The sequence below is a fragment of the Somniosus microcephalus genome, chromosome 2 (genome assembly GCF_052327205.1).
Source record: "Somniosus microcephalus isolate GS21.2 chromosome 2, FLI_Smic_1.0, whole genome shotgun sequence".
Taxonomy (NCBI): domain Eukaryota; kingdom Metazoa; phylum Chordata; class Chondrichthyes; order Squaliformes; family Somniosidae; genus Somniosus; species Somniosus microcephalus.
In genome coordinates this window covers 216,519,017-216,546,352 of record NC_140988.1, presented here as the reverse complement: position 1 = coordinate 216,546,352, position 27,336 = coordinate 216,519,017, and the positions used below count along the sequence as shown (strand labels likewise).

Below are 27,336 nucleotides of genomic sequence, written 5' to 3'. Positions count from 1 at the left end.
AGAACCTCCGCAATTTCCACCCGTACCTCCCTCAGAATCATTTGTTGCATCCCATCCGGTCCTGGTGACTTATCTACTTTAATTAGTACAGCCAGCCTTTCTAGTACCTCCTCTATCAATGTTTATCCCAGCCAGTATCACAACTACCTCCTCTTTCACTATGACTTTGGCAGCATCTTCTTCCTTGGTAAAGAAGACAGATGTAAAGTACTCATTTAGTACCTCAGCCACGTATAGAAACATAGAAGATAGGAGCAGGAGTAGGCCATTCGGCCCCTCGAGCCTGCTCCGTCATTCAATGCAATCATGGCTGATCATCCAAATTCAGTACCCGGTCCCTGCTTTCTCCCCATACCCCTTGATCCCTTTAGCCTTAAGAAATATATCCAACTCCTTCTTGAATATATTTAATGTATTGGCCTCTACTGCCTTCTGTGGTAGAGAATTCCACAGGTTCACCACTCTCTGCCTCCATGCGTAGGTCTCCTTTTTGGTCCCTAATCAGCCCCCACCCCTCCTCTTACTACCCGTTTATTATTTATATGCCTATAGAAGACTTTTGGATTCCCTTTTATGTTAGCATAGAGGACAAATACTTAATATTGAATAACTGGTTGCGAGAAGGAGACAGAACTAATTGTTTAGGATTGTCAGGTCATCAGGGGATTCTGCAAGAAAAGCTCTCATCGCAAAGTTTTGATCTGAAAGACCATGTATGGCTGGGGACAAGTTTTCTGAGAGCCCAATCTGATGTCTTTGATCCCGTCTGTGATTGATATTTATACTTTATGATGAAAGATGCCTCTGTCTCAGTCATGACTGCAAAATAAAGAGTGGATGTAACAGTTGTCCTGTATCTAGCCTCTGGACTGGACACCTGCTGTGCCAGGCAATTAAACATAAAACTTTTAATAACATTCAAAGTTGAAATTGCTGGAGGTATATTAGATGCCATGCTTCAGTTAGTGTTCTTGACCTTGATAGGGAAGTTCATGTCAATCGGTGAATTCAGAGCAGTGCCCCAAGGCTGCACCCAAACTATTAAGTATATCTCCCGCAAAAGGCAGTGCATGCTGGGTCAATTGAAATTTTCAAGACTAAGATTGACAGGGATATGGATCCAAGGCGAGTAAAAGGAAGTTGACGGTACAGATCAGTTATAATCTAATTGAATAGTGGAACAGGCTCGAGGGGCTGAATGGCATGCTTCTTGTTCCTATAAAATGCTTGAATATTTGAAATTTAATAACTAACAAGAACAAGGATGAAAGAGTTACAGTAAACAAATGGTCTTTGAGCTGTGTTGGAACATAAACAGAAGAATGCTGTTCTGGCTGAGGAAAAATGACCTGCAGCTCTAACGCGCACTCAGTGGTTTTATACTACACACAGAAGTATGGGTACCATTTGAGCAGACATAATTTGGCTTTATCACATGCCGATGTCAAAATCATCATGGGCCAATTGCCAGTCATGTGGTTTCCTGCATAATGCTTTTCGTATTCTAGTGGTATATGGAGGATCGGTTTCATATTTTTCTCTCCCTCGGCAATTGCTACACCCAATAGAGACCAGTAATCAAACCTGGGACCCTCCTGACCAGTATGGTTTTTATGCAGTTCATTTATATCCCGTTAAAATATTTTGTTTTTGTTTTCACACCAGTAAGTCACATGGTCTAATGTGACACAATAACCCTTGATGCCTTGACTGTAACCATCAGCTACCTAATGTTTGCCTGGATTTTGTGGTTCTTATGCTCAGTGTTTTACAGGTCATTTTTCTTGAAAAACCAATAACTCAATACCAATTTTCTAGAGTGCATATATGATTCAGAACCAATATTGAGTAAAATCTTTTTTTATATAAGAGCAGTTCCTGTTAACAGTAAGGTTTATTTTGGTTTGAAAATCCACACTGCAAAACCACTGTATTCAACTGATTGTCACAGTTAATATTTTATTGTCAGTGTTCAATAGTAATGTTGGCAAGTTCAATTCTGGGATCATGCAGCTTTAATGACTTGGTCATCAAAAGTCTGGCAAGGGAATTCCTTTCCTAACTGAAAGAATACATTGCTCGTAGGATGTGGCAGTTCAATACATTGCATGTTGCAGCTAATCAATCAAAGTCTGAATTTGAAATTTACAGTTTACTTTTAACAGAGACAGAATTACTTTAACTTTGAATGAAACTTTACCACTATGGCTCAACTACAACTTATGTAATCTTATAAAACATTCAGTATGCAAATTCATGCCATTTCACTATGTGAGAGTCTATTCAGGAGATTTTAATTAATTTCAAATAAACTGTCAAATACATTATTTACTGAAATACTAAATCAAGCGCCTACATTTCTATCTTAACAAGGAAATTTCAATTCTTGTTTACTACATCTTTTATGCTAATTCTGTATTTTAAATATCTCAAGTACAGTACAAGACCAGCAGATTTCCATTGACATTGCTCAGCAAGTTAGAGGATACACTGTTGCAGTGGTGGAAAGGAGGGTGGGGTGAGAGACAGTTTAGGTTGTGGAAGCAAGGTGGGAATTTAGAGCTAAAAATTGAATTATCAAATAATTTGAACTAAGTAACTGAATTAAGAGAAGTAGACTACTTAAGTGAAATATTATGTGGTAGTGGGGAAGACATGCAGTGGGAGAGAGGGGGTAGGTTACAGAAACATTCAAGGGGATTAGAGTTGGGAGCTTTGAAATGAGGGATCTTTGTATTACAGCAAGCCAGAATGATCCTGCAAAATCTGAATTACATTGGAGTTTGCAGAGTTATTTGTGACTTATGTTATGCATCACCTGATTATTACTCAAACAGAAAGCTACAGCTGGGTTGCTGGAGTTGCAGCTGACTACCGTGTAGAGCGAGGAGAAACTGGTGCCCAGTTTTGAACCGGGTTCTCCGGAACAGTTAGCAGTAACTTTGTGAGTTGGGGAGAAAGCTGGGGCAGCAGCTCTGGACTTCAATCTGGCATCAGTTTCCAGAAGCACCACTGAATCTGCAGCACTCACCAGCAAAGAGTTCCCACGACCTTTTAGCCATAACATCCTGTCTTCAGACATATCAGGTGACAGTTACAATAAAGCCTGGCACCAGCCACCTCCTGTAAACATTGCCTCATTCTCTGCCAGTGGCACTGGCTCACCCGCCATCAATAAGAACTCGGTCCCAGCACGGCTTCTCAATCCTCCTGGTCAACATTAACTTTGGCAAGAGAATTTCTGCCCTGGGCCAGATAGCATCTCCACTCCTCATCCTGGAGCATTGGTGCCCCATATGAAAAGCCACCTGTTTGCATGTCTCAAACTTTCTGGCCCTCTTGGTCAAGCTCTCAATGCCACAAGCTCACACTCTCACAGTAAATAAGGTAGAGTAACTTGCTGGGCAGCTGGCACCAAGGTCACTTGCACAGAGCCTGAAAAATAATGATAGGTAAGGCCAAGGTGTACAAAAATGCTCCACAAAAGAAGAAAACTCAGGCCTGAGTAGAACACAATAGACATATTTTCAACAGCACAAGAGAAATGTGGACAAGTTTAAAGATTTTGTTCGCAAATTATTTAAGTTTTTACCAACAGGTCAAGAAAACAATATTGCCCAACTTCTGCCGCATCCCCCTCCCCGGGGAGAAACAGAAAATTAAATGGCCTGACTCATGTTTTTAGCTCCTGATTGGCATTTCCTACCTCTACTATGTTAATTGAGCAGACGGTGGTTACCTAAACCAATCAGAATGACTTTATAATATATTTAAAGTGCGACGGATGATTTATGGCATGACATGGACATTTAGATGCGATATGCCTAACTCAATACTTTATATTGTCATTAACGCTAGTAAGAGTAGAAATAGGCAGGTTAATGCATGGCTAGAGACATGGTGCAGGAAGGAGGGCTTCAGATTCCTGGGACATTGGGACCACTTCTGTGGCAGGAGGGACCTGTTAGGTTGCACCTGAATAGAGCTGGGACCAATATCCTTGCGGGCAGGTTAACTAGTGTTTGGGGGGGGGGGGGGGGGGGTGGGTTTATGCTAATTTGGCAGGGGATTGAGCACCAGGATGTAGTATTAAAAAGTAGAAACAAGGTGCACAGAGGACTGGGAGATACAGTTAGGGTTAGAAGTAATACAGAATTAGGAGGGAATCATAGAAATTACAAAGAGGTCTAAGTTAGGTTGTGTAAATGCACAAAGTGTGGTCAGTAAGGTTGGTGAGCTGCAGGCGCAAATAGCCACATGGGAATTATGATGTAGTGGCGGTAACTGAGACCTGGATCAAAAAAGGGAGGATTGGATGCTTAATAGGCCTGGGTACAAGGTATTCAGGAAAGATAGGGAAGGAAAAAAAGGAGGGGTAGCAGTTTTGATTAATGAAAATATTACAGTGCTAGAAAGAGAGAATGTCTTTGAGGGATCAAAGACAGAGGGCTGGATTTTCATTCAGCAGTCGGGAAGGAGGCGGGACTACAACTTTCGGGTTTTAGTTCCGCCTCCATCGACGTCCGGCCAATCCACGTGATTTTCCCTTGATTGACCTTGTTGAGCCCGCCCAGCGGACTCAGCAGGCCAATTAAGGGCCACCCGGCAACAGGTGACGTCACAGACTGAAATTTCATCTGTCTAGAGGTGTTGACAGATGAAATATCAGTGTTTCACAGCTGTTTGAAGTCTGACTTCTAACCCGAGTCCTTCTACACAGACTCAGTTAGAACTCTCACCGGCACTGAAAGCTGAAGACTGTCACTTTTGACAGATCGCAGCCATTCAGCTTTCAGTGCCGGCTGAGTGATGGACTCTCGACGCCTAGAGGAAGAAAGGCTGTTAAGGTAAGTACAGGTAATTTAAACTTCTTTACACACTTTAGACGCACCAAACACACTTACCTTTGCACTCATCACTCACCTGAACACCGACATCGCGACCCCTCCAACCCGACGGCCCGCCTGCTCTAACCTGGCGTGGTTTGGAGCCGTCGGAAATCCCACACGACACCCCTCAAAATAGGGATTAGGCTAAAAACTGCCCGTTAACTACCTGTTAACAGGTAGTTAATTGGCACCAATCCCTTCCCGCCTCGGGTCGGCGGGTCCCAGTGCAGGGTGGGTACCCGCCTCCTTTGAAACTTACGTGGAGGTGGGTTTTGGACGGGATGGTGTCGGGACCCCCGAATTCGGGATTTTTGCCCTCCGCACGCCTAAAAGCCCGCCTCACGGCACAGTGAAAATCTAGGCCAGAGTCTTTTTGGTTGTAGGAGAGAAAAAATGAAGGAGCTATTACACTACTTGGTGTATTTTACAGGAGATAGAGGAGCAGATTTGCAAAGAAATTACTGAGAGGTGCAAGAACTATAGAATAGTGATAATGAGACTCTTTAACTACCCCAATATTGAATGGGGCAGTGATTGTGTTAAGGGCAGAGAGGGGAGGAATTTCTGAAGTGTGTTCAGGAGACTTTTCTCGATCAGTATGTTTCCCGCCCAACGAGGAAGGAGGCATTGCTGGATCTAGTCCTGGGAATGAAGTGGGTCAAGTGGAGAATGTCACAATTGGAGAGCATCTCGGAAATGTTGATCATGGTCTCGTAAGGTTTAGATTAGTTATGGAGAAGGGCAAGGAGCAATCTAGAATAAAAATACTTAACTGGAGGGCGGCTAATTTCAACAAATTGGTCCAGGTAAATTGGAGTCAAAGACTGGCAAGCAAAATTGTAATGGAACAATGGGCGGCCTTTAAAGAGGAGATGGTTCGGGTCCAGTCTAGGTACATTCCTATAAGGGGGAAAGGGAGGACAACCAAAGCCAGCACTCCCTGGATGAAGAAGAAGCTGGAGAGTAGGATGAAGCAGAAAAAGGGGGTGTATGACAGATGTCAGCTTGATAAAACAAGGGAGAATCAGGCTGAATATAAAAAGTACAGAGGAGAAATGAAAAAGGAAATAAGAGGGGCAAAGAGAGTGTGCGAGAATAAATTGGCGGCCAACATAAAAGGGAATCCAAAGGTCATCCATAGGCATATTAACAGTAAAAGGGTTGTCAGAGGAGCGGTGGGACTGATTAGGGACCAAAATGGAGAACAATTGGTGGAGGCAGAAGGCATGGCTGAGGTACTAAATGAATACTTTGTATCGGTGTTTGCCAAGGAAGAGGACTTTGCCAAAGCTATGGTAAATGAGGAATTCACTGGGATACTGATTGAGATAAAAATAAAGAGGTGCTAGACAGGCTGGCGGTAATTAAAGTGGATAAGTCACCCTGGCCCGGATGGGATGTAACCTAGGCTGCTGAGAGAAGTGAGGGTAGAAATTGTGGAGGTGCTGGCCACCATCTTCCAACCCTCCTTAGATACAGGGGTGGTGCCAAAGGACTGGAGGATTGCAAATGTTACACCCTTGTTCAAAAAAAGAAGGATAAACCTGGCAATTACAGGCCAGCCAGTTTAACATCGGTGGTGGGGAAGCTTTTAGAAACAATAATCCGGGAGAAAATTAACAGCCACTTGGACAAGCATGGACTAATAAAGGAGAGCCAACACAAATTTGTTAAGGGCCAATTGTGTTTGACTTACTGATTGAGTTTTTTGATGAGGTAACAGAGAGGAAGGATGGTGTGTATATGGACTTTCAAAAGGCATTTGATAATGTACCACATGCTAGACTTGTTAACAACATTGAAGCCCATGGGATAAAAGGGGGCAGTAGCAGCATGGATACAAAATTGGCTAAGGGATAGAAAACAGAGTTGTAGTGAATAGCTGTTTCGCAGACTGGTGGAATGTGCAGACACATGATGATGAAATTCAATGCAGAGAACCGTGAGGTGATCAATTTTGGTAGGAAGAATCAGGAGAGACCATACACACTAAATTATACAATTTTAAAGGGGGTGCAAGAACAGAGACCTGGGCGTGTTTGTGCACAAATCTTTGAAGGTGGCAGGTTAACAAAGCAGTTAATAAAACATGCTTTGTTTTATCATCCTGGGCCTTATAAATAGAGGCATAGAGTACAAAAGACAGGAAGTTATGCTAAACCTTTATAAAACACTAGTTCGACCACAGCCCAGTATTGTGTCCAATTCTGGGCACCACACTTTAGGAAGGATATGAAGGCTTTGGAGAGGGTACAGAAGAGATTTACTAGAATAGTTCCAGGGATGAGGGAATACAGTTATGTGGCTAGACTAGAGAAGCTGGAGTTGTTCTCCTTGGAGCAGAGAAGGCTAGGAGGAGATTTGATAGAGATGTTTAAAATTTTGAAGGATTTAGATAGAGTAAATAAAGAGAAACTGTTTCCAATGGCTGAAGGGTTGATAACTAGACGGCACAGATTTAAGGTGATTGGCAAAAGAACCAGAGGCGAAATGAGGAAGAAACTTTTTACGCAATGAATGGTCAGGATTTGAAATGCACTGCCTGATAGGGTGGTGGATACAGATTCAATAGTAGCCTTCAAAAGGTAATTGGATAAATACTTGAAGGAGAAAAAATTTCAGGGATATGGGGAAAGAGCAGGGAAGTGGGACAAACTAGATTGCTCTTCGAAAGAGCCGGTGCAGACTTAATGGGCCGAATGGCCTCCTCCTGTGCTGTACTATTCTATGACTAATCAATATCCTACACAGTCAGTCAGTCAAGACCAAGTGTAGTCTTCAGGTGAAACAGCATTAGAGGGTGGAGGATAATTAGACCAGGGAAAGCAGCTGTAATTCAATCCTCATTTCAAAGACATACATTCTGTTGTTATTTTTACACAATACTTGGATTTTATATTATTCTTTACAGTTAAACAGCAAAACATATGGCAATTTGGGAGAAGAGAAGCAGAGTTGGTTGGAGTACAGGGCTTTCTCGGAGTAGAGGCCGAGGAGCTGGGAGATGCAAAACTGATGCGCTGAAAAAGTTGACACAAAAGTGTGATGTAAGATTTTACAGACATAAGGATATGCAGATTTAAGACTTCTAATAACATACAAATAGCCAGGCTGTTTAAGAATGGCATGTCAGAAAAATGCAGGTGTCTGTTCTAATTTAATAATCTACATTTGTTATTTTTCCCTCCTTGTAACACCTTTTAGACTTCTCCTCTAAGAAGGTAGGCAAGTAAACTGTCAACAGATATCTGGCCATGTCATTGAGTAATCAAATGGCTAAGTATGCAGCAGCATCCTGAAGTATCTCATGCTCCCCCGACAAGCTAAGATCAGCTGTGTGGGGAATCATGGTCGCAAAACTATGTTTTATTACTTCATTACAAAATGCATGTTGGTACAGTGGCCTACTAGTCCACTGTCTAACTCTGAACTTTACTTCTGTAGAACAGTTGCAATGAATTCTTATGCCATACCAAAAAGAAAACGGTGAGATTAGTTCCGTGCTCTCTTTCAATACATTATATTGCTAACTAGAAAAGAACGTCTGCTTCTGGTCAGATCAACCTGCAGTATTTTCGTCTGCATGTCTGGTGCCCAATTGACTGTCAGTTTCAAATTCCATCGTTTGTTACCCAGCAGTCCAGTCTTAACTAATGGTATGTGTATTCCTGCACTGTAATATTACCTATCCAAATAAAGTGATTAGAAAAAAAAACAGCTGCTCCAATAATTTCAACACACCGAGGCAACGTTATGAACCCAAGTAATGCAACGGGTAATGCAGTCCTCTGGCAGATTTGCTAGAAGTGCTGCTCCAAAGTGAGATGACTTTGTACAATAATTTTAAATCAGCTCATTTAAATAATTTTGTGGTGCTCCTGGTGCATTGTACATGACAAACTGGATACATCACAGGGCTTTGGGAAAGAATGTCAGGTACCAGTAAAGGCCTACTGGCTGCCCTTAAAGCACTGCTATTTTTAAAAAATGCAATGAGGTCCTAAATCTCCTTTCAAGAATTGGTGATTGAAGGCAATGGGTAAAAAGTTTTATGGTATTATAATAGGAGGGGGCTACCAGGAACAAAATTTGAAATTTCTTATGTAGGCCTCTTCTGAAGTGCTTGCTAGAAACTAACCCTAACCCACATTGTGAGACAGCCCTTAACTTGCATTGAAGTCAGGGCCATAAAATAACCTAATGCATGACAGGAAGCGCACTTCAGTCATGTTTTATCGCACAATGGCAGAACAGCATACTGAGCAATCCCATGGATGCTGAGCTTTGCATTATCAACCCCATTAACTTTTATACATCACAGTCTCTATTTTAGTGTTTGATCATTGTTAAGGACATTTTTGCTCCTTTTCTCCTACATTCTCATCTTCCTTGCTGATACAATTGAGAACCAGAACTTCCATTATGATGCTACAGTTTTAACAAAAATCATAATCAGTCATACAAAACATAAATGTCAGATTGTCCTCTAATTGCACTTGGATGTAAAGGATTATCTGGTTGCAGCACAGAGGAAAATTGGACAAAAAAATCAAATGCCTGTAACAGAGCTTGCCCTTTTTCTCGCCCATTAATTTAAATGGTGGAAAAAGGGCAGTCTCCACCACATACCCAAGCAATCTTTTGCATCCCAGAAGAAAAATTGCCTCTATATGCGCCACAATTTATTGGATTCACCACTTCAAAATAACTTATTTAGCAGCTATTTAGGTTTCCCCTATTCCCTATGGATGACAGAGTAACCCACCCAATTACCTTACTGAAGGGTCATTCTCCAGAAGATCAGTAAGCCTTTGTACATTTTCTGGCTGGATAGACCTCCCAATCAGAGCCTCAGTGTTTGAGTAGATCAAGAATGTTGAAACTGTACCCAAGAGGGTTCCAACACCAAGCGAGCCAATGCTATCATAAAAGGGATTACCTGAGTAAAAGGAAACACAGAGCGTGAGTAACTGCTTAAGCTGCTCAGTAGTACCAGACACCAAAGCATTTAAACAAAGTACATGTGGGAACATTCCAATCCTAAATTTTAGGCAACTGTACAACCATTAAAGCACAAATAAACCTATACTCTGCATTGTTTGTATCTGGCGCCATGGACTCTGCTTCATAAAAACAGGTTGTGTAGAGCTGCTTGTACAGACACTAAAACATGGCACAAGTATACATTTGAATTATCAAGTGTAAAGTGCTAACATGGAAGATACAGAAATAGTAACAGAAAATGCTAGAAATACTCTTCAGGCCAGGCAGCATCTGTGGAGAGAGAAATAGAGTTAACGTTTCAGGTCAATGTCCTTTCATTAGAGCTGGAAAAAGTTAGAGGGAAAGGCTGGGGGGGGGGGGGGGGGGAAAAGAGGGGCGAGGGGAGGTAAGAACAAAAGGGAAGATCTGTGATAGGGTGGAAGGTCGGAGTGATTAAAGGGATGATGGTGCGTGGTAATGGGGCAACAGAAATGAATCAAAAGGGTCTAGAGGAGCTGTAAATGACTACAGCAGAATCATTACCAACAGCTGCTGTCTGAATAAAATGGGAGCAGTGGTTATGATTTGGAATCTGTTTCCCTCTCCCCACAGATGCTGTCTGACTCGTTGAGTATTTTCTGTTTTTATTTCAGATTTCCAGCATCTGCAGTATTTTGTTTTTGGAAGATACAGATATTGATTTATAAATTAGCTGCACTTTTTAAAAAAAAACCATTATTTCTTTCAATTTACAACTACTTAGCTCATATTAGGCAATGAAAACACAAGATCAGGCGATGAAAAATAACATAGCCTCAAGGACCTATCCTCCTACCCTCACAATCAATCCCCCAGGATATCTTGTTTAGAAACTGTTTAATTAAAAAATAAATTAAATCTTGATTTATCATCTCTGGTCAAATTCCATAAACTTCCAACTCACTAAAGGGAAAACTTTGTGACTTCATGCTTCCAGCGAGGAGCCCTGCTCACTAGAAGCACATCAGAAATTTTCTTCATCAAAAACCCATTAATATAGTACTATTGCATCATTTAATAAAAAGTTATTTTATACAACAGTGGGATGATAATGTCACGTTAAAAATGCAACCTATTTGTGAACCCTCACATTGAAATCTGGGTATTAAGAGCTGTAACAAATGTTAACATATTATTTGCATGTAAGCTGAAGTAAAAAGTTATTTTGTTTCAACTCTTAAGATGACAGTGATGTGAAAATATGCTGAATCAACATATACTTTTTTGTAGGATTAAAATTAATACTGCTTTTTTAAATACACACCATTTTTTTCAAATTCAGACATTGGGCCGGATTTTCCGATCGGAGGCTTCCTGCGTGTGGATGCCTCCGATCAGGAAAAATCTACGCACTTACCTGCTGGCTCCGTTGGTCGCGAGGCTTCCGATCCTGGGCCTCTTCTGGTCCGCGTGCGCAGAGGCCCAGATATCCCAGGGGCACAGGCAGTTCTCAAGTGTCCCTGGGATCACATGGGCCATGGGGAACCAATCAAAGAAGGGATCCCCCCTGCACACTTTTGACAGGTCTCTACGCATAGTTCTGTCAAAAGTATGAATGGGGATCACTTAAAATAGTTAAACATTAAATACATTTTTAAAAAATCACATATTTAAAATTAGATTAAATTAAATATTTCTAAACAAAAATTTAATTTTTTGAAAAAAATTAAGTTTTTTACAGGGCTAAAAATAAACTTACTTTTTAAAAAAAAGTATTTTTAAATTATAAATGAAAATTTTTATTTTTTATTTTTTTAAACTCTTATGCTGGTAAAAGCAGGCCTTACGCCTGGTGCTTCGCATGCCTGAAACTGGCACTTAGTACACACCTTGTATGCACCCGTGGGGGTCGGAATATCCGGCCCATTATGGTTCTCTAGGTTTCTCTAATTTAACCAATTTTAAACGCTCCTTACCTTGAATGTGAAGGAGGTTTGGAAAGGGATATCATAATCGATCTTCTGAAAGGACAGGGTCTGGTTTGGGAGATCGAGCATGGTGTCAGAAGGACCAAGTTACGTCTGACCAATTTACTGAATTTTTGAGATTACAGGTCTGGTAAATGACACTTTACCCTGTCCCACATGATAGATTAATTCAGAAGTTGTGTGGCCACGATTCAGATGACAAATTAATGCACACTTGAAAAGGTAGAAAGTGAGGTGTTGTGAGGAAAGGCGTCGGAGTATAAACCAGCAGCGTCTCAAAGGAATTGGTGTTGGGGCTGTTGTTTCTAATTTTTACAAATGAAGTGGAGGATGGAATATGGTCCAAAATGTTTAGGTTTGCAGATAATGGTAAATTGGGTGCAGTGGTCAATGAAGCTAACCAATGTGCGATAATCCCGAGAGACATTTGTGGTGTATGTGCCTTTAAGAGCCCCGTGTACTGTAATGCCGGTAATGGCCACTCGGGCTATATAAGCCTGTATAGTGTCTTGTATCTGTTAGTTCACCTCCAGACTTTGTTCAGTAAACACCTGTGAAACCAACTCCTGCATTCCGTGTCTCCATTAACACACAGATACAACAGTGGCGACGAATTGGAAACGGACTTACCTGCAATTCGGCAGCACCTCAAGGAGATCGATTCCTCAGTCGAAAGTCGAAGAAAAACAAGAAAGAAAAAAAAAAAAAACTGTGGTTTCACCAGCTAGCCGAGCTGGTGGCAGGTACTGCAATAATCCTTCCTGGGCGGCGGGCTGGGGCTCCATCGGCTGGCTCTGCAGCGGGGCCGAGCAGCGAAGGCGGAGGCAAACAGAGACAGAGGGTGGAGCACTCGGGAGACGGCCGGCGCTGCAAAGCAGGTCGGCGTTCGGACCAAGCAGAGGGAGGGAAAAGTCCCAGAGAGTCCGGCGGGAATGAGTCTCCACCTATTAAAAATACCTATGTAAATAAAAACCGCGGAGAAGCGGTGGCATAGTGGTTAGCACTGTTGCCTCACAGCGCCAGAGACCCGGGTTCGAATCCGGCCTCGGGCGACTGTCTGTGTGGAGTTTGCACATTCTCCCCGTGTTTGCGTGGGTTTTCTCCGGGTGCTCCGGTTTCCTCCCACAGTCCAAAGATGTGCGGGTTAGGTTGATTGGCTATGATAAATTGACCCTTAGTGTTAGGGGGATTAAATACGTGGGGTTACAGGGATAGGGTGGGATATGTGTTGGTGTAGGGGTTACGGGGATCGGGTGGGATATGTGTCGGTGCAGGCTCGATGGGCCGAAATGGCCTCTATCTGCACTGTGGGGTTTCTGTGATTCTGTGATTCTGAGAACAGCATTGTCAGCAGCGGGAAAGCGCGGGAGGCGCCATTTTTTTTCTGTGGGGAAGAAAGGAAAGCGTGGGAGGCGCCATTTTTTCCCCAGAATGCCTAAGACTGGCAATATTACTGCTTTCGATAGCGATATAGAGGATTGGACCACAAATGTGGAAAGAGTGGAGGTATATTGCACAGCAAATGAAATAGAGGATGATAAAAAGGCATCAGTACTTCTAAATCTAATGGGCGCAAGGACATACGGGCTGTTACGAAACGTAATCACTCCAGCCAAACCGAAGGACAAGAATTTTAAGGAGATTGTTGATACCTTACAGGAGCACTTAGACCCAACACCGCTGCTGATAGCGGAACGATTCAAATTCTTCAGGAGGAATCAGCACAAGAATGAAAGTAACGCTGATTACCTCACCGATTAAGGAAGCTGTCAAAGCACTGCCAATTCGGGGCAGGACTGGCAGATTCTCGAGACAAATTCGTCTGCGGTCTCCTAAGTGAAGGAACACAGAAAAGGCTACTTTCTGAGAAAGATTTGACACTGGACAAGGCTTTCAGTGTGGCTGTATCATACGAAGCAGCCGCAAGAGGAGCTGCAGAGATACAGCAAAAGCCACAGGACTTCGGCACCCATGAAATGACACAGGGTTTCGAGAGATGTTATCGCTGCGGCAGATCCACCCATGACCAGAGGGACTGCTGGTTCAAGGACAAAGCATGCAGGCAATGTGGAAAGATTGGACACATTGCACGTGTATGCTGATCTAGAAACAAAAAATCCACGGACAGGAAAAAAATCAATAAGGAAAAGTACAGAAAGGTACAAATGATGACGGACAGTAGCTCCAAAGACCAGAAGAGCGATAGCGACTCCGGAAACAAGAGACTTAAGCTGTCTCAAATTACATAATGTAATTGCCAAAGAAGATTACCAGACCATTTGGGTTACCCTCACGATAGCGGGGTCCCCAGTTAAAATGGAGTTAGATACAGGATCAGCTCTGACCGTCATAAGTCGACGGGATTACGAGCGGCTATTTCCGCATATACCTTTGAAAGACACATCCATTATCTTGAAAACATATACGGGGCAGAAAGTATACCCCAAAGGGAAAATAAGGGTGCCTGTTGTATACAACGGCAAGGAAATACAGAAGTTGTATTTATACGTTCTGCAAGATGGTGGTCCACCGCTGTTGGGACGTGAATGGATCAGGAAGATACGTTTAGACTGGCACTCCATTCAGGCACTGACGGTGACCAGTAAGAAAAAAAATGATGATGACGTCATACCTGAACGATTAAAAGACATCTTGGCCAACGCCAAGGAAGTATTTCAACAGGAACGAGGAACCTTGAAAGGCGTCACCGCCTCAATAAAAGTGGAAGATGCGGCAATTCCCAAGTTTTTTAAGGCAAGGCCGGTGCCATACGCAATTCGTCCAGCAGTCGAAGCAGAGCTGGAGAATTTGGAAAAGGCAGGCGTATTATCCAAGATAGATTGGAGCGAGTGGGCAACACCCATCGTCCCGGTCATGAAGAAAACGTTGAATAATGATAAATCTGAAGAACAGAGAAAAATTCGCATCTGTGGGGACTTCAAGGTGACTGTAAACCTGGTCCTTTACACAGTACAGTATCCTCTTCCGAGGATAGAAGATATTTTCGCCTCACTATCCGGAGGGAAACGTTTCACCAAAATTGACTTGGCACAGGCATATCTACAGATGGAGGTTGAAGAGGCCTCTAAAAAGTATCTCACGATAAATACACACAAAGGCCTGTACCAGTACAATCGACTGGTTTTCGGAGTAGCATCAGCTCCAGCTATCTGGCAAAGAGCTATGGAGCAAGTCCTCCAAGGGATTCCGGGGACTCAATGCTACCTAGACGACATCCTTGTAACAGGAGAAAACGACAACGAGCACCTTGCCAATTTGGAGCAGGTGCTCACTAGGCTGAGAGAACGGGGCCTACGAGCAAATCGCCCCAAGTGCAAATTTTTCCAGAAACAAATATCATATTGTGGCCACATAATTAATGAGGAAGGGTTGCATAAGTCACCTGAAAAAATTGAAGCGGTCATAAAAGCCCCAGCACCTGAAAATGTCTCACAATTAAGGTCGTTCCTGGGATTGATAAATTACTATCATAAATTTTTACCGAACTTGTCAACTCTTCTGCACCCTCTTAACGAACTGCTACAAACGGGAGTAATTTGGAAATGGAGCGAAGACTGTAAACGTGCCTTCCAAAATTGCAAAGGCTTGAACACGTACAAGGAAGTTTTGGCTCATTACAACCCATCACTGCCAATCAGACTGGCATGCGATGCATCCCCTTACGGCGTAGGAGCGGTATTATCGCATAGATTCCCTGATGGCTCGGAGCGGCCGATAGCTTTCGCGTCACGCTCACTGAACTCAGCTGAGCGTAACTATGCCCAGATCGACAGGGAAGCACTCAGCCTGGTATGGAGAGTGAAGAAATTCAACCATTACCTACACGGACAAAAATTTACCTTGTTGACTGACCATCAACCCCTCGTCTCCATATTCAACCCTAAAAAGGGTGTTCCCATTATGACAGCACAAAGGCTACAGAGGTGGTCCCTTTTCCTAGGGGCACACCAATATGACATAGAATACAAAGGATCAAAACAGCATGGGAATGCTGACGGTTTATCGCGCCTACCGTTGCCAACGGTAGAAGAGGCACCTACAGTGGACCCAGTGGAGATGTTCCACTCAACCATAGTGGAATGTCTACCAGTAACAAATTCTGCCATTGAAAAGGAAACGAGAAATGACCCGACTCTCTCACGAGTCTACGATTTAACGGTGAAGGGATGGCCAGCACATGGCGAACCACTGTTGCCAGCATTTTCGCAAAGAAGAGAACAGCTGTCAGTGTGCCGAGGAACCTTGATGTGTGGATCCAGAGTGGTGATTCCACCCAAACTCCAGGATAAAGTGCTAAAGGAGCTTCACGAGGGGCATCTGGGTGGAGTGAAAATGAAGAACCTAGCCAGAGCGTTTGTGTGGTGGCCAGGTATCGATGGAGACATCGAAGAAATGACCAAGAGCTGCCTAGGATGCCAGAAGGTCCAAAACGCCCCACCACAAGCCCCTCTACATCCATGGGAGTGGCCCTCATCTCCATGGCAAAGGGTACACATCGACTTTGCTGGTCCATTTATGGACTCAATGTTCTTAATCGCGGTTGATGCACACTCCAAGTGGCCGGAGGTAATAAAGATGTCCTCCACCACCACGGAAAAAACCATCACAGTATTAAGGACCATATTTGCCAGGAATGGGCTGCCTGAACAGATCTGTTCTGATAATGGACCGCAATTTGTGTCCGAAGAATTCAGGAAGTTCTTAAAAAACAATGGGGTTAAGCACTGCACGTCCGCCCCATACCATCCCGCCACCAATGGATTGGCTGAAAGGTTTGTCCAGACATTCAAGAAGGCCATAAAGGCCATGGGTAATGAAGACATAAATCTACAGCATAAGGTAGATAACTTCTTGTTTGCATACAGGAATGCAACACATGTGGTTACAAACCAAACTCCCGCCATGATGTTCTTCAATAGAAGCCTAAGATGCCGGCTGGATTTGATCAAGCCAAACATCAGAAGGGACGTGGAGAACCGGCAATTTCAAGGCATGAATGAAAGGCCAACTAGAACCTTCCAGATAGGTCAACAAGTTTTGGCCCGGGACTACCGTACCGAGAAATGGCAGCCTGGAACTATTTGCACACGACTAGCACCGCTGATGTATACCGTGGACATTGGAGAAAGCATAATAAGGCGCCATGCTGACCAGATCATAGAGTCATCCGAAAAGGGACAACCTACACCACGACTCTATACGCCTAATGATGAAGCAGAGATACCCATAGTATCTACCTCCGATCCGGTGATACTGGAACCAGATGAACCCGACACTGGCATTCAAGCCTAATCGACCTTGCCAAAAGAACCTACTACACCACCAAAAACTACACCACCGAGGCGTTATCCGGACCGAGTCAGGAAGCCTCCAGAGAGACTGACTTATAATTGATTAACTGCAGCAAATGTGTAGATTATTGTTCTTGTAACATGTTAATTAATGATTACTTAAAATGTTATGTACTGGTTGTCTAAAAGGGGAGGAATTGTGGTGTATGTGCCTTTAAGAGCCCCCTGTGTACTGTAATGCCGGTAATGGCCACTCGGGCTATATAAGCCTGTATAGTGTCTTGTATCTGTTAGTTCACCTCCAGACTTTGTTCAGTAAACACCTGTGAAACCAACTCCTGCATTCCGTGTCTCCATTAACACACGGATACAACAACATTATATTCAAGACAGAGATCGATAGATTTTTGAATATTAAGGGAATCAAGGGATATGGGGATAGTTCAGGAAAGTGGAGAGGAGGTAGATGATCAGCCATGATCTTACTGAATGGCGGAGCAGGCTCGAAGGGCCAAATGGCCTACTCCTGCTCCTATTTCTTGTGTTCTTACCTAAACAGGATAGATCAATGGCCAGATGTAGCAGATGGAAATCAACACAGATAAATGTTAAGTGATGAGAGTGCATGGACAAACTGAAAATGTGGAACACAGTAAAATGCTTGAGGTAATGGAAAGAAAGAGATCAAGGGAGTTTGATGAATAGGTTATTAAAAGCATTTGTTCAGTGTTCACAGTTTCTCAAAAAAGCAAATAAAATGTTGGATGTGTGACTTACAGGTTAAAGGAAGTGATGCTGAAGTTGTATCTGACTTTGGAGACACCAGATCTGGAGTACTATGTTTAGTTTTGATCTCCTTATTACAGAAAGGTTGTATGGTTATTGAAGGGAGTCTAGAGGAGGCTATGATGCAGATTGTCTATCCTGGGACTTTACTGTCTTGAGAAGTGGATGAAGAGGAGGGACTTTAGGTCTTGAGCATTTTCAGGGATATGGGGATATTAGATTCAGAAAAGATCTTCTGTTAGGCAAAGATTTCAAGGACTATGGATATGGTTTAAAGTTAAGGGAAAGTAAAAAAAAAAAAAGGGAAATTGAGGCAAGTCATTTTGGTAAGAGGACAATAGAATTATGGAACAAATTACCAGTAAGGGTGGTGGAAAAGAAAATCAAAAAAAGGACTGGATGAATTCCCATTAGCAAATGGGATACAGAGATATTAGTTCTCAAATCGGGTAAGGAACCTAATTAGGTAGCTTCGAAAGGGAGGGTAGATAAGCCAATGGCCTTTTCTTAACTCATTGGGCTCGAATTTCCAAGCCCCGAGGAGGCGGGAGTGGTGGGAAAATTGCAGAATCGGGGGGCAGGAACCCATCCCGCCCCCAACCTGCCTCCGTGCCAATGTCCCAGGAGGCGGGTATCCGACCTGTGCTGGGAGCCACCTCCCCGAGGTGGGAAGGGGATTAGTGCCAATTAACTGCCTGTTAACAGGTAGATAACAGGCAGTTTTTTTACCTAATCCCTATTTTTAGCCCTGAAGTGTGGGCTTCCCGACAACTCCGAATCACGCCAAGTTAACGAGGCGGACTGTCGGTTTGAAGGGGTTGGAGGGGTCGAGATGTCCGTTGTGCAGGTGAGTGATGGGTGCATGTGTGCAGAGGTAAGTGTGTGAAGTAAGTGTAAAGTGTTTTAATAAGTTTTACTTACCTTTACTTTATCCTGTAAGCTTCCTCCCTTCAGTTCTCGGGAGTCCCTCAGCTCACTGGCACAGAAAGCAGAATGGCCGCTGAACTGTCAAAAGCTGCAGCCTCTGCTTTCTGGTCTGGAGAGCTCTCTAACTGAGTCTGAGTAGAAGGGCTCAAGTTAGAAGACAGACTGTCTGTTTCACAGCTTCACAGAGCTGTCAAACGCTGATTTTTCATCTGTCAAAAGCTCGACAGATGAAATGTCAATCGCTGACGTCACCAGGTGTCCCTTAATTGGCCTGCTGAGCCCACTGGGCGGGTTTAACAAGGTCAATCAAGGGAAAATAGCGTGGGTTGGCCACAAGTCGATGGAGGCGGGACTACAACCCAAAAAGTGGGAGTCCCGCCTCCAAAAGCTCCCCATTGACAAAATCCAGCCCATTCCACCACTATGTTACTCCCCTTGAGAATATAAAAATAGATTTTAAAAGGGCATTCTACAAGATTTACTACTGCAGAAAATGTAATAGTAAGTACCCACTGCATGGATAAGTGTAAATTTAATTAATATTGGTATCTCCATTAATTTCAAAACCATTTAAAGAAGCTCTAATGCTATAGTACAGCTTTTTCACATGCCTATAAAACAAGTCACATGTACTACCTAATAAGACAGGAAAATGAGAAATAAATGAAGAGTGATTATTTTAACATGGTGTCTTACCAGTAAGAGAAGTTAGCCCCATACAGCTAGCTGCTAACAGCACTCCTATTACAGCAGCTGCATCTTCCAACAGAACAACATTAGTGGTAGGATCGTGACCATACATCACTAGGAAACAAATATGGTTGCATGTTAATGGTCTGGAGGCACAATGAGCAAGTTACTATGAGAACTTGTCAGCTAAAACATGGTGAGGATTTATTTTAGAATCCAAGTATTGCATTTGTGGGTTAACCTGAGCACACCAATATCTGGAGAATAGTGGACAGCTACTACCTTGCAGTAGTTTCATGGCAGTGTGCAGATTACATCATAAAACGTTACAAAACAGAGTGGCTTTTAGGTGTTAGCCATGGCTCAGTGGTAGCACTCTCGCATCCGTGTCCCACGTCAGAGACTTGAGCATAAAACCTAGGCTGGCATTCCAGTGCACTACTCAAGGAGTCCTGCACTTTCGGAGGTGCCGTCTTTCAGGTGAGATGTGAAATCAAAGCTCTGTCTGCCCTCTCAGGGGGATGTAAAAGTTCCCAGGATACTATTTCGAAGAGCAGGGGGTTCTCCCTGGTGACCTGGTCAATATTTATCCCTCAAACTACAACACTAAATCAGTTTTTCTGGTCATTATCACATTGCTATGTGTGGGATCTTGCTTTGCACAAATTGGCTGCCACATTTCCTACATTACAACAGTGCCTACACTTCAAAAGTGCTGTAAAACATTGAGAAATCCTGAGGTCATAAAAGGCATTATATAAAGGCAAGTATGTCTTTCTTAAAACCATTATCTGAACATCAGAAACATTTCCAAATATCAGTTTACAAAAATCACATACATACACACACATCATGGAATTCAGGGGCTATTTAACTGAATCTGGGTCCTTTATTTTGCTAGCAAACAGAGTGGACACTGATGACCAGTGTACTGCATGCAGCTGATCACATGTTTATAACGGTAATGAAATGTTCATAACTAGGAAGGAAATCAGAATGTGATACAAAACATTTTGTACAATCTCCAAAGGAAGATTTGGGCCATTAATAACACACAATTAAAACAGATAATACATCTCTGATCTGTAATATTATAAGCCTGTATTGAAAACAAATAAAACACTGAAGAGTCAGTACTGAAAAGAACTACAATTATGACCAGAAAGAAAAAACCCTGCATTTATATAGCACCTCACATCTTCTGGACATCCTAATGCACTTCACAGCCAATTAAGTATTTTTTAAAGTATTGTCATTGTTGTAATGTGGCAGCCAATCTGTGCACATAATTATTTGATCCATATATCATAGTTAATGAGGCTTCCAGATAGCATCACTTGAAATTTCTAGGTATTTGATGATGTAATGTCAAATGAAGAGTAATTCACTTCCAGAGACAAATAAGTTATTCTGGCATAGCAGTTAAGTATAGCAGATTGTGTGGAATAGAATCAGATTGTGTTTGAACAGAATTGAGTTTAAGAAAAAGAGTTAAGTTTACTTGGTAAGACTTTGACACTACAATGTTTCTCAAGCAGCCAACAAGCCACTTAACCAGTACAAATGTTGAAAGTTCATTAAATCAATATAGGGTACAGTAGCATAGTGGTTATGTTATTGGACTAGTAATCCAGAGGCGCAGACTAATGATCCGGAGATAGGAGTTCAAATCCCACCACGACAGATGGGGAAATTAAATTCAGTTCATTAAATAAATCTGGAATAAAAAGCTAGCATCAGTAATGGTGACCATGAAACTACTGGATTGTCATAAAAACCCATCTGGTTCACTAATTTCCTTCAGGGAAGGAAATCTGCCATCCTTACCTGCTCTGGCCTATATGTGACTCCAGACCCACAACAATGTGGTTGACTCTTAACTGCCCTCTGAAATGAAGTTGTACCAAACCGCTCACCACACGGATTGCAGCAAATCAGCGTGGCGGCTCACCACCACCTTCTCAAGGGTAATTAGAGATGGGCAATAAATGCTGGCCTTGCCAGCGGCGCCAACATCCCATGAACAAATTTAAAAAAAATTGTATTAAATATTAAACAAAAATGGAAAAAGAAATTATCCAAGAGGCAATCATCTATCAGGCAATCATCTATCTTGTTATAGGAGTCAGATACAACTATGCATAGACCTCTCGTGATGAGTAATACAGTCTGTCTAATTCTGGCAAACTAATCGCACAAATTATTTCTTTTTTAGTTTTTGATGGTGATTTCACCACAAACTAGAATATATTTATAGGAAAATTACCATTCGGCCCAACTAGTCTATGCCGGTGTTTATGCTCCACACAAGCCTCCTCCCACCCTACTTCATCTAACCCCATCAACATATCCTTCTATTCCTTTCTTCCTCGTGTTTATTTAGCTTACTCTTAAATGCATCTATGCTAATCATCTCACCTCCTCCATGTGGTAGCAACTTCCATTCTAACCACTCTGTGGATAAAAAAGTTTCTCCTGAATTCCATATTGTATTTTTTAATGACTCTCATATTTATGACCCCTAGTTCTTGACTCCCCACAAGTGAAACATCTTCTCTACATCTACCCTATCAAACCTCTATCAGGTCAACCCTCAGCCTTCTCTTTTATAGAGAGAAGAGCCATAGCTTGTTCAGTCTATCCTGATGGTTATAACCTCTCAGTTCTGGTATCATAGAAACATAGAAGATAGGAGCAGGAGTAGGCCATTCAGCCCCTCGAGCCCGCTCCGCCATTTAATGAGATCATGGCTGATCCTCCAATTTCAGTACCCTGTCCCTGCTTTCTTCCCATATCCCTTTCCAATTTCAGTACCCTGTCCCTGCTTTCTCCCCATATCCCTTTCCAATCTCAGTACCCTGTCCCTGCTTTCTCCCCATATCCCTTTAGCCTCAAGAAATATATCCAACTCCTTCTTGAATATATTTAATGAATTGGCCTCAACTGCCCTGTGTGGCAGAGAATTCCACAAGTTCACCACTCTCGGTGAAGAAATTCCTCCTCATCTCTGTCCTAAATGGCTTACCCCTTATCCTTAGACTGTGACCCCTGGTTCTGGACTCCCCCGCCATCGGGAACATCCTTCCTGCATCTAGTCTGTCTAGTCCTGTTAGAATTTTATAAGTTTCAATGAGATCCCCTCTCATTCTTCTAAACTCCAGCGAGTATAAGCCTAATTGACCCAATCTCTCCTCATACGTCATTCCTGCCATCCCAGATATCAGTCTGGTGAATCTTCGCTGCACTCTCTCCGTGGCAAGAACATCCTTCCTCAGATAATGCGACCAAAACTGCACACAATACTCAAGGTGTGGTCTCACCAAGACATCCTTGCTCCTGTACTCGAAACCTCTCGCTAGGAAGGCCAGCATACCATTTGCCTTCTTAACCACCTGCTGCACCTGCATGCTTACCTTCAGCGACTGGTGCACAAGGACACCCAGGTCTCATTGCACTTCCCCTTTTCCCAATCTATTGCTGTTCAGAAAATAATCTGTCTTCCTGTTTTTGCCACCGAAGTGGATAACCTCGCATTTATCCACATTATACTGCATTTGCCATGCATCTGCCCAATCACCCAACCTGTCCAAATCGTAGTGGAGTTTCTCATAAATCTTTTTTGCACCGTCTCCAATGTCTCCATATACTTTTGGTAATATGGCGACCAGAACTGTGCACAATATATTATGGAAATTTGTGTTTATTAAAGACTACAAATTGGTAAAATCACTAATAATGCACAAAATTTCTGCTTTTGTGCTCCTGCTGGAGGCTGGGAACGCACATCTGGAAATTCCAAACCGCCTGTCTCCGGCATTCTGTTCATTACTTTTAAGCAGAATATTTATGCTGAAATGCTTTAATATGGGAACACAAAATATGAAACTGGCTGACAAAGGGGCAAAGTGATGGTGGTTGGGTTCCTGTCGATGCAAAGGCTACAGTAGCGTAGTGGTTGTTACTGAAATAGTAATGCAGAGGCCTGGACTAATGATCAAGAAAATGCAAGTTCAAACCCCACGAAGCTGGCATCAGTAAAAGTGACCATAAAGCTACCAGGCTGTTATTAAAACCCAACTGGTCTTTAAGGGAAGGAAAGCAGCCATTCTTAACCTGATCTGGTGTAGATGTGACTCAAGTCCAACACCAGCATGGCTGACTTTTAACTGCCCTGTGAAGTGGCCCAGCAACCAAGCCCACTACCAGCTTCTCCGGGCTAGTGATGCCCACATCCCAAGAATTGAAATAAAGGGCTGCAGACTGGTTAAGTGGGAGGCTCACCGGTGGAAACATGGTGAGGGGGTTAAAGTCCAATTCTTCAAAAGGGACTAATTGCATATTGGGTACTATTAATTGGGGCCACCTTCTCCCACAAAGCTGTAGTTAGCTACTGCTCCACACGAGCCTCCTCCCACCCTACTTCATCTTCTGCTGCCCTCAACACAGCAATCCCCAGTACAGGAAACTCTCGTTTAAACGGCACCTAAATATCCGGAATTCTCTATTAACCGGCAAAATTCTCGCTCCGAAAACAACACCTCAATAACCGGCAATGTTGCCGAGTCCGAGTTTCCCGCGGTGGCCGAGTTAGTCAGTGGGGGTAATTCTCCAAACTGCCACTACTCAGCTTCTTGGCGCTGTCGGGAGTCAGAACACCTCAAAACCCCTGTAACAGGAGTCGGACTCTCCCGCGCTGCTGGTAGTCTCTTCTGATCCGCCATTTTACAGGGGTAGTGTGTGTCTCCCACGCTGCTGGTAGTCACTGCATTACCCTCAACTGGCAGTACTGTACTTAATCAAGCATCTTCCACCATCCATTTAACACAACATTCTGTAGTTGAGTACCCAATTACTGTATACTGCACATTTCTTGATTTTTTTTATTTTTCTTTGTTAAAAATAGCCTCGGTAAATAACCCTCTCCATCATCCGGATAAATGATCAAGAAAATGCAAGTTCAAACCCCACGCTGATCCAGTCGGTGCCGGATAAAAAAAGTGTTTCCTGTACTGCCAGACTGTAATGCACCCCCCCTCCCCCACCTGACTGCTGCCGTCCATGCCAAGATGTGCAGTTCGCAGTGGGCCTTCTAGGTCCAGAGCTGCTCGAAGTTGTCCTTCAAGACCATTTGCAGTCTCCCCCACTGAAAGTCAGCAGCCTTCCACCAGCAATGCTGCAGCCACTGGGGTAGCACTGCGTAGGAGGTCTAGGACAGACAAAGGCACACGGAAGACGGGCAGTAAAGGAATGCACAATGGTGATTAGTTTACATTTGCATGCATTATGGCACGATTTAATTCATAAATTTGGTGTGGAATTTTTATTGTGTTGGATTTTATTTTTGAATTGTGGCTAAGCAGATGCTATGATGGTCAGTGACAGAGGGAAGGTAAGGTGTGAAACTGTTGGTGAATGGAGAATTGGGGTTGCATTTACTGGTATCGCACTTGGATGAGTTCTTCATGGACAGCCTGGCCAGAAAGTGGCCATCGTCTAGGTGGTCTTCTCCCTTCCTCATGCTTCTGCTCCTCAGCTGGTCGACGTATAGCTGGTGGCAAGGGCTGTGCCCTCATGATGGCGAGGTTGCGCAGCATGCAGGAGACCACCATAAATCTTGCAACTGCTCTGCCGAGTACTGCAGGGCTTCTCCAGAGTGGTCCAGGCAACGGAAGCATTGTTTCAGCAAAGTGGTGTGCATGCTGTCAATGGCACCCTGCACCATGGGAAAGCCTGCAATCCTAGCGAAGCCGCATGCTCGCTCCACTTGCTGGTCTCTGGCAAGAGAGAATGAAATGTAGTCAGCTCTCTGAGCCTCAGTGACCTCCCTTACGCAACAATGGACAGCAAACTGCGAGATGTTGCAAATGTCTCCAGCTTCGGCCTGGAAGGAGCGCGACGCATAAAAGTTCATCACCACAGTCACCTTCACAGCCACTAGCAATGCGGTCCTCGCCCTGTTCTGAGGTTCCATTTGTGGCTGCAGCAGGTGGCAGATTTCAATGAGGACATCCTTACTGAAGTGCAGACTTCTCATTATTCCTCGCTGAGGTTCAAGTAAAAGAAAAAAAGACTAGCATTTATATCACGCCTTTCACGACCACCGGACGTCCCAAAGCACTTTACAGCCAATTAAGTACTTTTTGAAGTGTAGTCACTGTTGTAATGTAGGAAATGCAGCAGCCAATTTGCACACAGCAAGCTCCCACAAACAGATGACCATGACCAGATAATCTGTTTTAGTGATGTTGATTGAAGGATAAATATTGGCCAGGACACCGAGGATAACTCCACTGCTCTTCTTCGAAATAATGCCATGGGATCTTTTACGTCCACCTGAGAGAGCAGATGGGGTCTTGGTTTAAAGTCTCATCCGAAACACGGCACTTCGGACAGTGCAGTACTCCCTCATACTGCAGTGGAGTGTCAGCCTAGATTTTTGTACCCAAGTCTCTGGAGTGGGACTTGAACCCATAACCTTCTGACTCAGAGGCGATGGTGCTACCAACTGAGTCAGAGCTGACACGGGAGAATTGATCCCTGAACACCCTGGGCGGATATGGCCTCCTGCTGAGAGCTCTTCTCCCCCTCTCTCCCATCTTCCAGTAGCTTGTCTTACTCTGCGTGGCCTCTGTTCATTCTCCAAGTCATGCTGTATTCCAAGGGGAGTTCCCACTAGTGCACCCATGTCTGTCAGCAAGTGGTTTGTGGTCAGGAAAAAGTCCTTCAGTACATGTCACACCACTCCCTGTAGAGTTTATCATCTTTGAACAACTATAGAAAGCACCAAACACTTGTAGAATTGTAGCAACAGCCAATAGAAATCAATCAGGAACTAACCTGTAAGTAGGTGATGATCCCTGTAAATAGTGCTGGTGGGGGGGTTCTTCCTGCTGCTGAACGTGTTTTCAGCTGTACAAGCTTCAGAGAGGGCGCTAGCTCCAAAATGTCAGTGCTGGCATCAAATCAGTGCTGCACGCTGATTAACGTTATGATCTGCCTACTCTGCATACTTCCAGCGGACGCTTACTGTGCATGCGCTAATGTCCTCACCAATATGGCATCCGGCACGACTCACCTCACCCCACAAGTGTGCGTATGTGTCGCGGATGCCATTTTGGACCTCTAAGGGCACTTGTAGCGCCGAAAAAACAGGCGCTATGAATCCAAACTTCATCTGTTCTCTGATAGCCCTGCTACTGTTATAGAACTGAAAGAATTTCTTCGTGTTATGTTTTACATCGGTAGCAAATGTTTTCTCCAGCTCCCTCTGATGAACTTTCTAACCTGTTTCTATATGTTCCTATAGTTATTCCAATGAACCCTTCAGGAGGTTGTTCTTCCTCCTATTTCACTTCTAATTTGTTAATCCATTTAGGGCTAGTGTACTGTCCTCCCTACGTGTATGTGTCTGTACGCAGTTAGACAGCCAGCCAAACTCCTTTCAATAACGACATGGGAGTCAGGATGTAGCGTCCAAGCTCCGGTGTTTAATAATGCCACACTTGCATGAGGTCAATGAAACAATACAAATCAGTTGCATTGGGTTGGAGTAAAACTGAGAAAGAAAAAAGAAATGCACCTTGTTACATACACGAGATATAACTAACATCTAAACATGAATATGTAATGAAACCATTCAACTCACAGGCAATGCTTTCGAAGGTGTAACAATGTAAGATTACTTGCAGCACGCTCCATGCTGATGTGACCTCTTTGTTTGCTATCACTATACTACTTCCTGTTGAGTGACCCTACTGGCCATTTCCATTTACTGCCACCTAC

General features: G+C 43.4%; 1 protein-coding gene across 8 annotated transcripts in view; it reads right to left on the bottom strand.

The window, feature by feature from the left end:
- Positions 1–27,336, bottom strand: part of slc30a9 (solute carrier family 30 member 9) — a 181,666-nt gene that overhangs the window by 26,315 nt on the left and 128,015 nt on the right. For 7 of the 8 annotated variants that reach the window (XR_015073915.1, XM_085969322.1, XM_085969338.1 and 4 more), the window contains 2 exons: positions 19,561–19,668; positions 9,663–9,828 (listed from right to left, as the gene is read on the bottom strand). Coding sequence is in view for 6 of the 8 variants with exons in the window: in XM_085969322.1 (XP_085825448.1) it covers positions 9,663–9,828; positions 19,561–19,668 (274 nt within the window). In the remaining 2 variants the exon portion in view is untranslated. Of the gene's footprint in view, positions 1–3,031; positions 3,436–9,662; positions 9,829–19,560; positions 19,669–27,336 lie in introns of all 8 variants that reach the window. The other variant, XR_015073921.1, reaches the window with a different exon arrangement.